Source organism: Aythya fuligula, chromosome Z (genome assembly GCF_009819795.1).
Source record: "Aythya fuligula isolate bAytFul2 chromosome Z, bAytFul2.pri, whole genome shotgun sequence".
NCBI lineage: Eukaryota > Metazoa > Chordata > Aves > Anseriformes > Anatidae > Aythya > Aythya fuligula.
In genome coordinates, this window is record NC_045593.1 from 82,122,471 (window position 1) to 82,136,347 (window position 13,877).

The 13,877-nt window shown below is 44.6% G+C and overlaps 1 protein-coding gene across 1 annotated transcript; it reads right to left on the reverse strand.

The window, feature by feature from the left end:
• Positions 1-397: 397 nt before the first annotated feature.
• ARRDC3 (arrestin domain containing 3) lies at positions 398-13,217 on the reverse strand. Its single transcript, XM_032205904.1, has 8 exons — positions 12,895-13,217; positions 10,088-10,169; positions 7,494-7,641; positions 6,145-6,247; positions 5,518-5,774; positions 4,922-5,084; positions 4,057-4,211; positions 398-2,586 (listed from the first exon to the last, which is right to left on the reverse strand). Exons 1-8 carry the CDS (start codon positions 13,172-13,174, stop codon positions 2,530-2,532), a joined length of 1,245 nt encoding a protein of 414 aa, XP_032061795.1. The 5' UTR covers positions 13,175-13,217; the 3' UTR covers positions 398-2,529.
• Between the last annotated feature and the right edge of the window lie 660 nt (positions 13,218-13,877).

A 13,877-nucleotide genomic window follows, 5' to 3' on the forward strand; every position in this document is an offset into this window, starting at 1 on the left:
TTTGGATTTTACTTACTTTTTCCTAATTCAGATCAGAATTCTATATAAAATACTGGGCTACAACTGTGAACCTCATGTTTTGTAATGCTGAGAATTGACCAATACTTGTGGAAGAGTAATGCCTCTGAACAACTAAGAAAAGAATTTAAACGGAAAAAATTTATTTGATAAAAGTTATAGGATTTTTCACTCCGATCACAAAGGCTGTGATGCCATGTCAATTACTACAATATTGGTCAATCCTGCCTCGTATGCAATTCTCCGTTGTATTGTGATAAGTACTTTAATGCTATGTATATCAGCAATTGTTCCCTATTCTGTTAACACAACAAAAAAGGAAAAAAAAGTAAAACCACCAAATGCCCTTTTATGCCAACGATCCCCTCAGCTTTTAGTTTTTTTTTTTTTTTTTTTTTTTTTTTTTCTGGTTGGAGAGGGTAGAGGGAAGGGACATTCACAAAATTGGCCTAATAACCTAAGACATCACCACCCAATTTCCTTCTTGTCCAGTATTCATGCTCAAAGCCCACGCCTTGTAACTGAATCACTTAAAACGCGACTCATTTGTATTTTATCACCCTGTCAGCATTTGTGAAACATGAATTATCTTTCATGTTCTCATAAAGGCCACTTATGGAAAAGCCTATTTTCTTGTACGTGTGAAGCCTTAAAAAGAAGGCAGTTTTTTAAGAACAACCACCACGCAGCAACACCAGCCTTCCTCTCCCCCTTCCTTCCGAGCTGTTTTATTGCACAAGGAGATAGACACATGATGCGTTAGGCCTCAATTTGTTTAAGTAGTCAATACCAGAAGCGTGTCCCTTTGTCAACTGTCTGCGCTACGAGTTCTGAAAAGGGAAGTCGGCTTGTATGAATCTCTAGCATCTAAGTGCTGGTATTTGCGTTAGCAGATCTCACGGCTCCACTGCACTCTTTTCTTCCTTGGGGCGCACTCAGGGCGAGTGCTCTGCCTGTGTCATTTCTCGTGTTCTGAACGAATGCATGCTGGAATCTGCTGTTTTCCGTTTTAAAGCTCTTGAGAGTTACATAGCAGATGCAATCTTCGAAGCAATCCTCAACTAACTAATACCCAAGTATGGCTGGTAACACTGATCTTCTTTCCCCACTTTAGTTATACTTCTACTCTATTTTTACAGTATCATAAACCCTGAAGATAATACAAAGTGCACAAACTGAGCTCTTAGCATAGTCCAAGCTTTTCCTGCAGTTGAAATATACTTTCTACTAGAGCCTCATTATATATAGAATTTTTGGTGATTAGGTAACTATGTATAAAAATAAATTTACTTTCCCTTCCCATCCCTACTAGTTGAAGTATCTCTCTGCCTATGAATCCTGGACAGCATTTGCCTATTTCCTTTTAAAAGTCATTCGAGGCTGAGCTGGTGTCTACGGGTGCTGCTTTCACTTGTGCCTTTATTTTTTTTAAAGCTTCACAACTTGAACATCTTTTTCGTAATGTAGAAAGAAAAGGGAATGAGGGTGGCTTTTGTAACTTTTGTGTATGTCCCTATTGCAGATCCCCCTCTCAAATAAAGAACAAAAACAAAACACAAACACAAAACAAAGAAGTAATTCAACAGTGCAATGTAACAAAACAAATAGCATTCCAACAGTTTGGCAAGTGATGAGTTCACCTGAGATTAAGTGATTTTTTAGGCAGTCTGTAACAAAATGCTGCTTTGCGATAATAGTAGAAAGGCAACAAATTCTTAAAAGAAATCAAGAAGGAATATAATCTCAACAAAGTCTATTAGTTTCCTTCTGGTATCTCTCCATCCCCAAACCCTATAATATCCCCATTTCTGTTGCTTATCTACTACAGTAGGCTGCAAAACATACAGCAAGAAGGATTGGCTTGAAGGCATTTGATGTTTGTAAATAAATCCACAACAGGATCCAAGCTGAAGAGGTGATACATGACCAGCCTACTAGGACAATTCTGAGCATGTGCATATGCAGGTAAAGTCCAGGCTACATTAAATTAGAAAAGAAAAAGTCAGTGCATTTGTTGAAGTCTGCTGCTGTTTTTCTTTTTTTTTTTTTTTGTCAAAGCTTTCTTTTGCTCCTTGTTGTGCAGACCACAAACAAGTAAGAGGGGGGTAACAACAGTGCGGCATAAATGAGAAAAAGCTGTAGTGACACTGAACCGCACAATGTAAGCAATGAGCATGTGCAAATTTTTCAAAATCATAAGAGAAAGCCATCCCTCTCTTACAATGTGGTTTGAGTGTTTTGACACACATGACTGTAGGTTAGTAAGGCTGCTCCTAGTATGTGCCAGTATTTAAAGGGGAGGGGGGGGAAGCTCAGGTCTTCAAGCATGTGGAGCAGTCCTACAATGTTATTGTAGGCTTCAAAGCATAATCACAGGTTGTTTTCATTTATTCACCATACAGGCAAGAGCAAAACCACTTCCTTCGAAAGCGTCTCCACTATGATTCTTTGACCTTCAACATGGCAGGTACGATTCAAAACCCAAGTCACGTCAGCTTTTTATGGATTCCTTCAACGAGAGGGGCAAGATGGTCTGTCATCTGTGGGCTGATCTGGGTTTGGATCAATCTGAACAACACAAGGAGAAAAAAATTACAACCCGGGTTATTTTAGAGAGAACTGGCAGAAACGAAAGTTCCCAAGGTTAATAAAGATCAATGTAAAACATTATTCCCTTATCCAAAGTTACTGAAATAATTTGAACTAACACGATAAAAAAAACTTAGAATGACGAATTAATAAGCAGTACTACTAGAGCAGAAGATTCTAAACTACAGTCTGACAGCAAGTTTATGGAAAATCATGAGAAAAGCTCAGCTTTAGTAGCACAGATCTTTTGTATTATTTATTGTTGAGTAAAAAGAGGGTATGTATGACTTGCACCACTAAAATAAAGTCATTTAAAAATACTGAATTGATTTGAGAAGATTACTTCAGACTAGACAGAATTATCAGTAGAAGGTCATCCTACTTTTAATTTAGAAGTATTTAATCCTCAACCTATGAAAGTGTTGTTTTCTTTTTTTTTTGTCTTTACACCTTAACACTTTCCTTTCTGCACAGAAGGAAGAAGGGATACAATCTCACTTACAACTCTGAAGATGGATGGCAAGAGCTACCCAAGTGCACACTTCTAGACAACATTCTAGTGGTTAATTTTATACTGCCAGTTTAAGGGAAAAAGCAAGCTGCATTCTCAACCTTTAAGTACCTAAAATGAAAAGCATCCAAGTGCTGCATTCTGTAGTTAAGCTGCAGCACGATTGTCAGAGAAGCCTCCAGCACACAAATGAAGTGGCCCTTTCTGCCCACTCAGTAGCAGGCTGGTGTTTCAAGAGGCAAAGGAATCAGAGGCAGGGGGGGAAACGGTGCATCATGCTACATATTGCTGTTTTCTTAAAAAGTGAGTGAATTCAGGCAAGCTTTAGCTGAAGGACAGTACTTTTTCTTTTGTCCTATACTACTGTTTTTACCTGGAAGATACAACCATAGGAAGCTTTTAAAGTTTTATCACAGTCAAGCTTTTCTTTTTATCACAGTGGCTTTTCCAGAACTAAAATGCAACTGCTGAAGAAATGCCTGTGTAAGAATACCTTTGTTCCTTTTCTACATGAAGCTTCTGAAATCATACACAAAGCCACATGTGTGTGTACACGTGTAAAAACAGTTGCTGTCATTCCAAACAACACTCAGGAAATTTCTAAAAATCATTAGAAGTGTACAGTAAAGAGCATGAGAGGCAAGCCAAGGCACTTGACAAGGCACCTTTCAAATTTAAGGTTGCACAAGTCATTAAAAAATTGTGGGTAACCAATGCTATGAAGCAGGCATGGAAGCGTCTTGACACAATTCATCTGCATCTTGATTTAAAAAGGAAAAAAAAAAATGAAGTTATCTTATTGCTGCTTCTTGGCTAAAAACATTTTAGTGTGTTTTCCTGATTTTATTAAGAAAACACTTCCTGCATGTATTCCACAACACAGAGTTCAGAAAAAGAGTGAATTAATCCCCATATTGTGTTTTGTCTGAGGTACCTACTTCTGAATAGAGAGGTGGAGGCAGAAAACGGAACTCCTGGATGTATGCAAATAACGGTCCTTGCAGAGCTCTCTCGAAGTCATCACAAGCAGCTAAGGGTGCAAGGCTGGACTGTCTTTGCTCCTCCGTGACCACTTCTGCATAGCTAGGAGGTGCTGCAGGGAAAAGGTACACGCAGTTCGAACAACAGTTCTTATGCATGTCAAAATATATAACATGATAAATATTAAACTTTTGTCATTGTAAGATGCACCAGCAGGTAGATAAATCATCAGCAACTTAAAAAGTTGCTCAACATGAAAGGAAGAGTAAGAAACGGCCATTTTATTTTATTCTAAAACTATACTCAAGTTCAAGAACAGATTAGCGCCTCCTTACTGTGGCTTAATTATTCCCTTAGGATTTAAAACACACCCTGAATGTTCCATTTCTGTATAGGAAGGCACTGCAGTTCTTTGGACTCTATAAATTTAAGACTGAGAGTTGCACATGGAAGAGGGATGTTTTTTAGGTACGTGAGAACACAGGGAAGGAGCTTCTTTCAGTAAGCAATTTGCTACTGAAAACAGAAGCATCTTCTCACACAGCAGCCTTGTTAGCTAAGTCTGAGACACAATGGAATCAGGCACTTTCACTTACAGCAGGATTTCACTGCTTTTTCTTGAGAGAAAGGCTAGGAGGACAGCAACTCTGTCCTTCCACAGAGCACAAGTAGGTGTCAAGGAAACATCCACAAGGGATTTCCTGTAGTCTGTACTATGAAAGGATATAATTTGGGTCTGCTAGCACAACAGCAACAAACAAAGCAGATGAAATTCAAAGCAACAGAGTAGCAAATTGATTGGGATTTGTATTGTCAAGTTACCTTCTGGTCTTTCTGGCAGTGTCAGCCCAAGCCAATTCATGTTCATGCTACACTGGCTGCTCACACTTGATGTTCTGCTACCAAATGGGTGTAGAGGAATGGTACCAATGACCAGTGGTAAGTTAAGGAATAAATCCATGGCTCCTGGAATATCGACATAGACCTGAAGAGAGGAAAAAAGGGAGAGGTGTATGATTAAAATGTAGATTTGTATGATCATTTACAATTATTACATGAAGTTCTCTTTCCATAGAACTTTTCATGAGGCCCTTGTTCCTAATGGTCAGTTGTAGAGCCCACATCCCTGTGGAGACAAGCTCCCCACACTAAAAGCAGGTCAGGATTCTTAACACGAGTGCACACATGGGAAACCCATCTAATTGTGACTCACTTGTTTAGCTAACACACAACAGTTTAAGGAATTACAAGATTTATGTAAAATTACTACGAAAACCAAAAATTTTGTTGGGATACTAATATTTTATGTATTGTGGTACGTATTTCTTTTGCAACTGGTACAGAGTGGCTTGTTAGCCACGTGTAAGGAGTGATAGAAACCGAACACACTCAAGGGAAGTAGACCCCACCCAACGTACCATCAGTGAATACTCCACACGGATTATACTACAGTCGAGGATTGAAGGGGAAACAGGTGGAATCTTCAACACTTTGCCGTTCCAGGTTTCTGTTTTGCCAGATGACAAGGATTCTCCACGCAGGTTGGCAACAAGCTGTTTGACTTCCTTCATTTTCCCCTTGGCATAGAATGCCTGTGTTTGGTAAATGGCTGCCTTTGGCACCACCATACGGGAAGAGCAGTTCTCAATCTCAGCAAAAATCTGAATTGATTCACCTGAAACAAAACAGAATTTCACATCCTTTTTATTCACAGGCTTTAGCAAATTCCCACTTTCTGCACATTATTTTAATGCACTGGTGGGTTCTGATACCACTGCATTACACATTTAAAAGCATCTACTGATGTTAACAGTGGTAGGCTTATAAAATAGCATTAGCTAATTTAGGAAAAAAAAAAAAAGTGTACAAGTTTAACAAAAGTGTCCTTTAGCAATCTGGGGACACAACTAGCAACCTAGTTAACAATACACTGGGAAGATTGCTGAATGCAGACCGAAATGGTAAGATCAGTTTTAATATTTTGTTTTCATGGAAGTTTAAAAAGGAAAGGAAAAACATTTCCTCTAATTACTTCTGTTACGTACCTGGGGTGTAGCCCTTCCTTTCAATTTTGGCACTTAAGGATATTGGGCCTGAGGTACAAAACCAACAACAGAGAGTCTTTTCTTTTGTGCCTGCTTGGGGTGACTGCAAGAAAAGAACAACATTGCCCGTTTAATTAAATAGTTCCACCAATCTCCATGCATTTTAATCTACAAGAAAAGTAATTTTCGTAATGCACTTAGTATTACCCATGTTGATAAACAAAGACAGTTTCATTTGTATGAAAAAAGCTCAAGCAATTTAAATGGCACTAGGCAGGCAAACAGTATGTCCTAATCCCATTTCTCATTAACACTGTTTCTTCTGCCAGCCTCCATACTACTGTCACACTTGAAAACAATTTATATACATAAAATAAATACTGTATAACTTAAAAGGCTTCATAGCCTACATATACCAACATACTGTTGGCAAAGCTTTTCATTGGAACATCTTCTGACTTTCCATTACGCTGTTATTTCAGAAACAATAACTAAAGTACTGTAACCTTGACTACTGCTATTTCCTCTGTTTCTGAACGATCCCGTATCATCTGTAATGAACAGACTTTGTTATTTTACACAGCATCAGGATTTCGGACTTGATCCAAAGCCCATTAAAGTCAAACGGGAGTCTTTTGATTTTAATGGAGTTTGTGCAAGGCCGGTGTTCCTCTTCAAGTCTGATTTTTCATCCCCACACACAAGAAACCTATTTCAATGGACTTTTTTTTTTTTTTTTTCTCTTCCCCTCCCATAGATTAGTTTGAGAAAAGGGGGGGGAAAAAAGGAATTTTAAGCCAGATTGATTTAATTGCCTCATTGAAAGCGGTTTTGATATTGAAATGATTTTAATGAAATGACATTTCAGAAAAAGATCATACAGAATTGTGATAATTTCTCCCCATTGGTAGAAAAGCATCCATATGGAAATTATCAATTATGCACGCCAGTACATTTTTCACTTTGCATTTTTAAGTTAGCAGTCTCTCTCTAAAACGTTCTTTGAAGTTACACTGTTCCTTGCATGTATTATTCTTTATTTAAAATTTCAGAGGAACAGTTCACAAAAATTTCCTTCTTAATGACAAGTTACAATTTAGTAGTATCAACTTTAAATTGGCAAATGCATTTTACACATCTCAGAAACAAAGCAACTCCAAGTACAGGATAAGTTAGCTTTCAAAATACCAGTAATTAAAGAGTTGCCAAACTGATATAATGCTTAAAAGATCAGCCGTTGTTAAACTAGCAAATAAGTATTAGATAAAGTTCGATGTTGATATTGTTTCATTTATTTTACTTCATTATTTTTTATGCCAGAAACAAAGAATAATTCTGTCAATTCTTACCAGTAATGAAGGAGTGTTGATATCTATATGTTCAAAGACTGTAAATTCCTTCTTTAATTTTACTGGTAGAAGCCAAGGCCTATGCAATTCGGCTTTCACCCAATAGCGCACACTGCCATGTCTGCCTTCGAATGAGGTAGCAAGTGGTCTGTGCAGGACACAAAGGTCAAAATTGAGTAAAATCTTTCTCACTCTTTGTAGTAATGATATCATCGATCAGATTAGGGATTAGTATGTATAACTGTATTTTAAATGCATTATAATATTTAAGGAAGTGTAACTTATTTGCAAAGTTTCCATATCTGAGAAAAATTCAAGATTAAATATGGGAGAAAAAATCATCTCCAATTCATCCTCATACAGTTTTGCACAGATTTTAAGAATCAATTAATGAATTGCACTAGAGAATGCCAGGAGAGTTCACATTTCCTTTGAACTTAAGAGGCCACTTTCATGTTTAGCATGCCCTTTTAAGGCCACATTAAGACTACCAACTTAAAATTAGCATCAGTATCAACCAATTACTGTTTTGGACATTGTATTTCGTAACTGCAAGTGTATTGTTTGCCCGGCTGGTATCTCAGTGTCTGGTTTACTTTAGTGGTTACAGAACACGCAGTAGCGTCTAAGTTGTTTCATCTTAAGCAGGGTTAAGTATTTCAATTTTGAGTTCTGAATAGAGGGAGGCTACTGGAAGTGCCTTCTGATTTTCCTCCACCTTGATGAGACCAGCTTAGAACATCATGTAAAATATGTGTGTGTGTGTATATGCATAGGTATACACACACAAAATGGTCAGGGCTACCCTGCTCTGAACTCTTAAGAGAAGTTGTTCATGGGATTTGGAAAAAAAAAACGATGCGGAAAGCTCTCCAAACTTTTCAGCGTTACCATTTTTCTTCCTGTAACATCATAAAAATGAGAAGACAAAAGAAGTTGATAATCTACATATCTCCAATTGTCAGTACTTTTGATTAAAACAAAGTATTAAGCTATTGAAGCATTTCAGTTTTGATACATTGCAGTATGTAACTTAAATTATTCACAAAGCTTCTCTATCTTCTGCTGGGAACGCCATCCTAGTGCTGAACTAGAATGATTCTTTACCAGTTACAGGCTTGACATTTTTGCCTATCTGGAATTTTCACTTTTCTGATGATCCAGAAGGAGGGTTATTTTCTAATCCATATTCAGTATTTCATCCTGTTGCATATCCTTAAGGGCAAATATCAAGAAAGCCCCTGAATGTCTTCCTCCTTCCCACTGTCACTCTGTAATTTGTTTAAAATAAACTTCGGAAATATTCCATGGATAGTACCAAGAAATAGCAAATTGGCAGTGTCAAAATTCAAGCCTTTACGCTTTTAGTACCAGCCATTTTATTTTATTTTTTTTTACAGTATTATTAGAAGCTGGTTGCACAGTCATTGTTTCAGGTTGCTTAAGCCTGTTTTGACCAATGCTTGCAGACTTCACTGCCTCTTTAATTTCATGCTAAGTATTTCACATTGATGTATCCTGCTCTTTCATCCCTTCCAACTCAAGGTAAGGCTAGCATTATGGCTTTTTGTAGTTGAGATTCCAATGGAAGAGTAAATTTCCTCTAAAAATCTCCATAAATACAGGTCTTACAAGCGTTCCAGGAATATCTACTGTCAAGTTCTATGCTGCTCGTTTTGAAACTGACCCGCTGAAGTGTTTATCATCTGCAGGTTCTGCTAAAGCCAGCACCCGTAACAAACAGATGGTTTACCAGCTTTAATGAGAAACTGTGCTATTTCATGTAACATTCTGCCATTTTTTTTTTCTAACTTTAATGACTTCACTGCTAGCCTTTTAAAGGAGGAATCTCATTTTTCTCCCCATGCTGTGACCCTCTCTGTTCCTGTATATTAGGTTTCACTACAACTTGCATCTTAGCTGGTTTCTGTGCTGGGAGCTCCTTTATGTTTGAACCTTCTGCTGACGGTATCTACCTTACACTCTTCAGCCATTGGAGTGGGGAACAATCTCTATCTTAACACTTCTCTCACTCTCACTTCACTCGTCTGTTCTCAGACAAATGGGATGCTGCACAGGAATGTTTCTGGGCTCACCTCCTTATCCATTTGCTCATTTCCATCCAGGCTCTTTGCACAGAGACCAGCCCGTGCACATATATCCTACTTGAACCAGAACAATCTCCTCTTTTGTTCAGAGATAGTTAAACTGGTCACATCTATTCCCGCCTGAGCCCAGAGAATCTAGCTGGAGTCTTATCTCTAGTTCTGCTGGCCTGCATGGCTCCTGCCAGCAGGCTGGGTTAGAAGGCACCTGAGCCGCTCTGCAGGACTCAAACCAGTTCAATGCACCCCTCACCTTGGGAGGAGGGTGAAATACTGTAAGACACTGAATCAGTTACAACTTGGTTGAGTGGGCAGGAGCCGGGCAGCAACATGCTCCCATTTTGTGAAGTGGGAAAGCAACCTCTTCAGTTGAAGGAGATGATGTCCTCTGCGGCAGCACAATTCCTGCCACCATTGAAAAGGTTTCCCCTCCACCCAAAGCAGGCGCGCCTCTGGGCGTTGTGGCGCATTACAGGCAGGCACACTTACGTCTGTGGAAGCTCGAAGCTGAATGCATATTCATGCCTTCCCGAGTGGATTGTGTGAAGGCCTTCCTCGGAGTTGTCATCATCTAGGAGGCAAAAACCCAACATGGTAACCCATCGGCAAATGTTTTAGGTTTAGAGCACATTACACAGGCCTCTCTTGGGGAATGAAGGGGATCTGCACGCTCACTGTGAGGCTTGAAATAGGGTGTCCCAGGAACCTGGCCTTCTGGATTGGGCTGCAGCGCTTGAGGTGCATAAAATGGGCAGGTTTGTGTGAAAGTGGAGGCTTGTTTGCTCTAATTCATAACCCTGCCTCTCAACGGGGACACAGCTGTCACTGCTGCCATTTCAAGGTCTGCCTGAAGGATTGGTAGTGGAAACCATGCTTTGACAATGATTTCCAGTTAAAATTCAAAATGGGAAAGACCTCTTTTGTGGTATTAACTGGTCTTATACGTGGCTTTAAGTTTGCTGTGTAAGACTACACTTTGCGATTCAGGTCCCTCTGCTCTGCTGGCTGGCAAGAGCACCCAAAAACAAAATCACCAAAGAAAGGCTGTGAAAAGGGTGGAGGGTGGTGGTGGAAAAGGCGTCCGAGCACCACCTGGAAAGCACCAAATTCATGGGCACAGAGAAGTGGCAAAACTGCCTGGTCAGCACTGCGTGGAGGTAACCCATGGAATCTCAGGAGTTTAACTCAGTCTTGGTCGGAGAGCAAATATTTGCCAGTTCCAAGAACGCCGACCTTTGCTTGTGGTTATGATTTCTCCTATTGCTTAAAACGCCGCCACAAATTTGTGGTTTATTCCGATATAATTACCACAAAAACCAGAAAAAACGCTGACTCTGTCGCAGCAGAAAGTTGAGGGGGAGGGGGGGAAATAAATAATATCCGAGCACCTCCTACACAAAAGGGCCGGAATACCCTCACAGGTACAGCGGGATGGTGTGGAGAAGGCAACTGCTTGAATAGTGGGGAGCTGTAATGGAAGCACACCGGATTTTAGGCTCCCATTGTCCTATACAGACACGGGTGCTCGCGTTCGGATACCGCGCCACGGCGAAAAACGACGATAAAAAACGATGAATAACTGAAGCGGGGCAGGAGGGGAGGGAACGCGTGGCACAAACGCCCCTCCAGGCTGCAGAAGGGCCCCGGGGTGAGGAGGGGGGGGTGGGGGTGGAGGGAAGGGGGGCGGCCGTGCTGCTCGCCCCCCTTCTCATTGTCTCCGCGGCCCGGCCCGGCCCCGCGGCCGCCCTGCCAGCTCAGCAGCCCCGCCGCGCTGTCAGTCAGCGGCCCGGCTGGAGCAGGAGAGGACCGGCCTAAACCGGCGCGAGCGGATCCCAGCCAGCCGCGCGTATACGTACGGTATACATTACACCGGGGGGCGGGCGGAGGACGGGCAGCAGCAGGAGGAGCAGGAGGAGGAGGAGGAGGAGGAGGAAGGCTCCGCCGCGCCCCCCTCACGCCGCCCGCTGCGGGCCGGGTCCCCCTCAGGGCCGCGCGCGGCGACCGTTACCGGGCGGCCGTTGAGGGGGGCCGTTGGTGGTGGTGGGGGGAGGGAGGGGGGTAAAAGGGGGGAAGCGCGAGCCCTGTCAGCACCCCAACCCCCGCCAGCCAATCAGCGGCTGGCATCGCCCTAGCAACAAGGCAACAAACGGCGAGCGGCCAATCAGGCGGCGCGCGGGGGGCGGGGCTCCGGCCGCCAGCTCCGAGGGGAGGCAGTCGGTGGGAGGCGGCGGAGCGGGGCGGGTGTGGGGGTAGCGGTGCCGTGCCGCGGGGCTGCGCTGCGCTGCCCGGCTCCTCGCGGAGCCGCCGGCCGCTGTGCCCAGCTCCGTCCACACGCACCGCGAGGTGCGGAGCCGCAGCGGTGGGCGGCTGGGACGGGGCCGCCGCCCCCCCGCAGGGCGTACGGGGGCCAGCCGCAAGGGACGGGTTGGGGGTTGCTGTGAGGGCTGCCTCAGGTTTGGGGGCAGGAATTGAAAGCAAAGATTAAAAAAAAAAAAAACAAAAACAACACGAAAAGGGGGGTTAATGTGGGTGGCAGGCGTTAAGAATTTAAAATAAGGGGGGAAAAAAATAAGGGAGGTTGTGGTCTGCTTCTGCACAGGTCTCCTGGAGCCTTCTCACAGAAGGCTCCGTGCAGGGTGCAGGAGAAACTTGTGCAAAAGAAAAGCTCAAAGGGGGAAAAAAAAAACAAAAACAAACAATAATAATAATAAAAAAGACAGGTTTCTCCTCAGAAGGAAGGGGAAGAAGCAGCCAGCTCGTCCCCGGAGCGGAGCGAAGCGGAGCCACCCCAGCAGCACAGCGCGAACGTGCTGCAGGCTGAAGAAGGGTGTGTGTGTGTGGGGGGGGGGGGCACCCCAAAAAACAGTGATAATGATAAAAAACAATAATTACAGAGGGGGCTGCGGAGCGCCCCCCATTACATAACCGGCTCGGGGACTATTTTCCTGTGCTAGGAATTAAGTCATCGCCACCACCTGACGCGCGCAGCCAATCTCCGCCGCCGAGCGGCGGCAGCAGCAGCACCCCCCCCCCCCCCCCTCCCCTCCCTCCCCTCCCCTTCTCGCCAGGACCGGTCCCAAACAGGATTGAACCGCTTCTAACAAAGGGTGGAAACTTCGCAAAAACAACCCCGGAGTGCCCCCCAAGAGTTTTTTTTTTTTTTTTCTCTCTTTTTTTTTTTTTGTCTTCACCCTCCTCAACCCCAGTCGCACACACACACACAGGCACACACACACACACGGCGGGGGAGCAGGGATGCTGCGGGGCAGGGCAGGGCAGGGCAGAGCCCCCCTCACCTCGCTCCTGGCCGATGAGGACGTCCTTGTGGTTGAAGTACTCGACCTCCTCGGTGTAGTTCTGCGTGTAGGCGGTGTTGGAGCCGGCGTTGCGCGACTCGGTCCAGCGCACCTTGGCGTGGCCCCGCGCGTGGATCTTGAGCGACTTGACGCGGATCTCCCCCGTCACTTCTAGGCTGACCCTTCCTGAGACCGTGTCCCCGCTGGAGTACACGGGGACGTTGCTGTCGTTCAGACAGTCGAAGCTTATCGTCAGGCTCTTCACCTTCCCCAGCACCATGGTGTACGGCGAGCGCGTACAAAAATAAAGGACGAAAAAAATAAAAATAAAAAATAATAAAAAAAAAAAAACACAAAAACAGAACACAAGAAGGCGAGGCGAGGGAGGCGCCGAGGGCCTGCGGCCGCTCGCTCCGCTCCGCTCCGCCACGCACGGCCGGCGGGCAGGCTCGGCGCCGACCCTACAGCCCCGGCATGGGGCGGGCTGCGGCGGCCCGGCCCGGCCCTGCTGCCGGCGCTCGGCAGCGCTCGGGAGCGCTCGGAGCCGCCCGGCTGCGCTGCGCCCTGCTCACAAAGACGGGGCCGCGCCGCCGGCTCCCCGCTATAAGCGCGGCGAGCGGCGCCCGGACACGCCCCCTCCCGCCGAGGCCACGCCCCTCGCCACGCCCCCGCCGCTCGTCGCCACGCCCCCGGCGGCCCCCTCGCCGCCGCCGGCTGCGGGCGCGCTGTGTGCGTGCGCCCCCTGCTGGCCGCGGGCTGCGGGTGCAGGGCGTTGCGGGACGTGTCCCTGCCCACGGGGACCTGCGCCGGTCCCAAATTTTGGGAGGGCGTGGGGGTGGCCGTGCTCCGGCAAACCGCGCAGGCTGTGAGGCTTTGAGGCTTTGAGGCTGCTCGGTTTTCACGCGCTGCTGTTGGAAGGTGCCCGGGGTGGTCAGCCGTGCTGGTCGGCACGAAGGCTGACCCAGTTTTTGAGGCTGATTTTG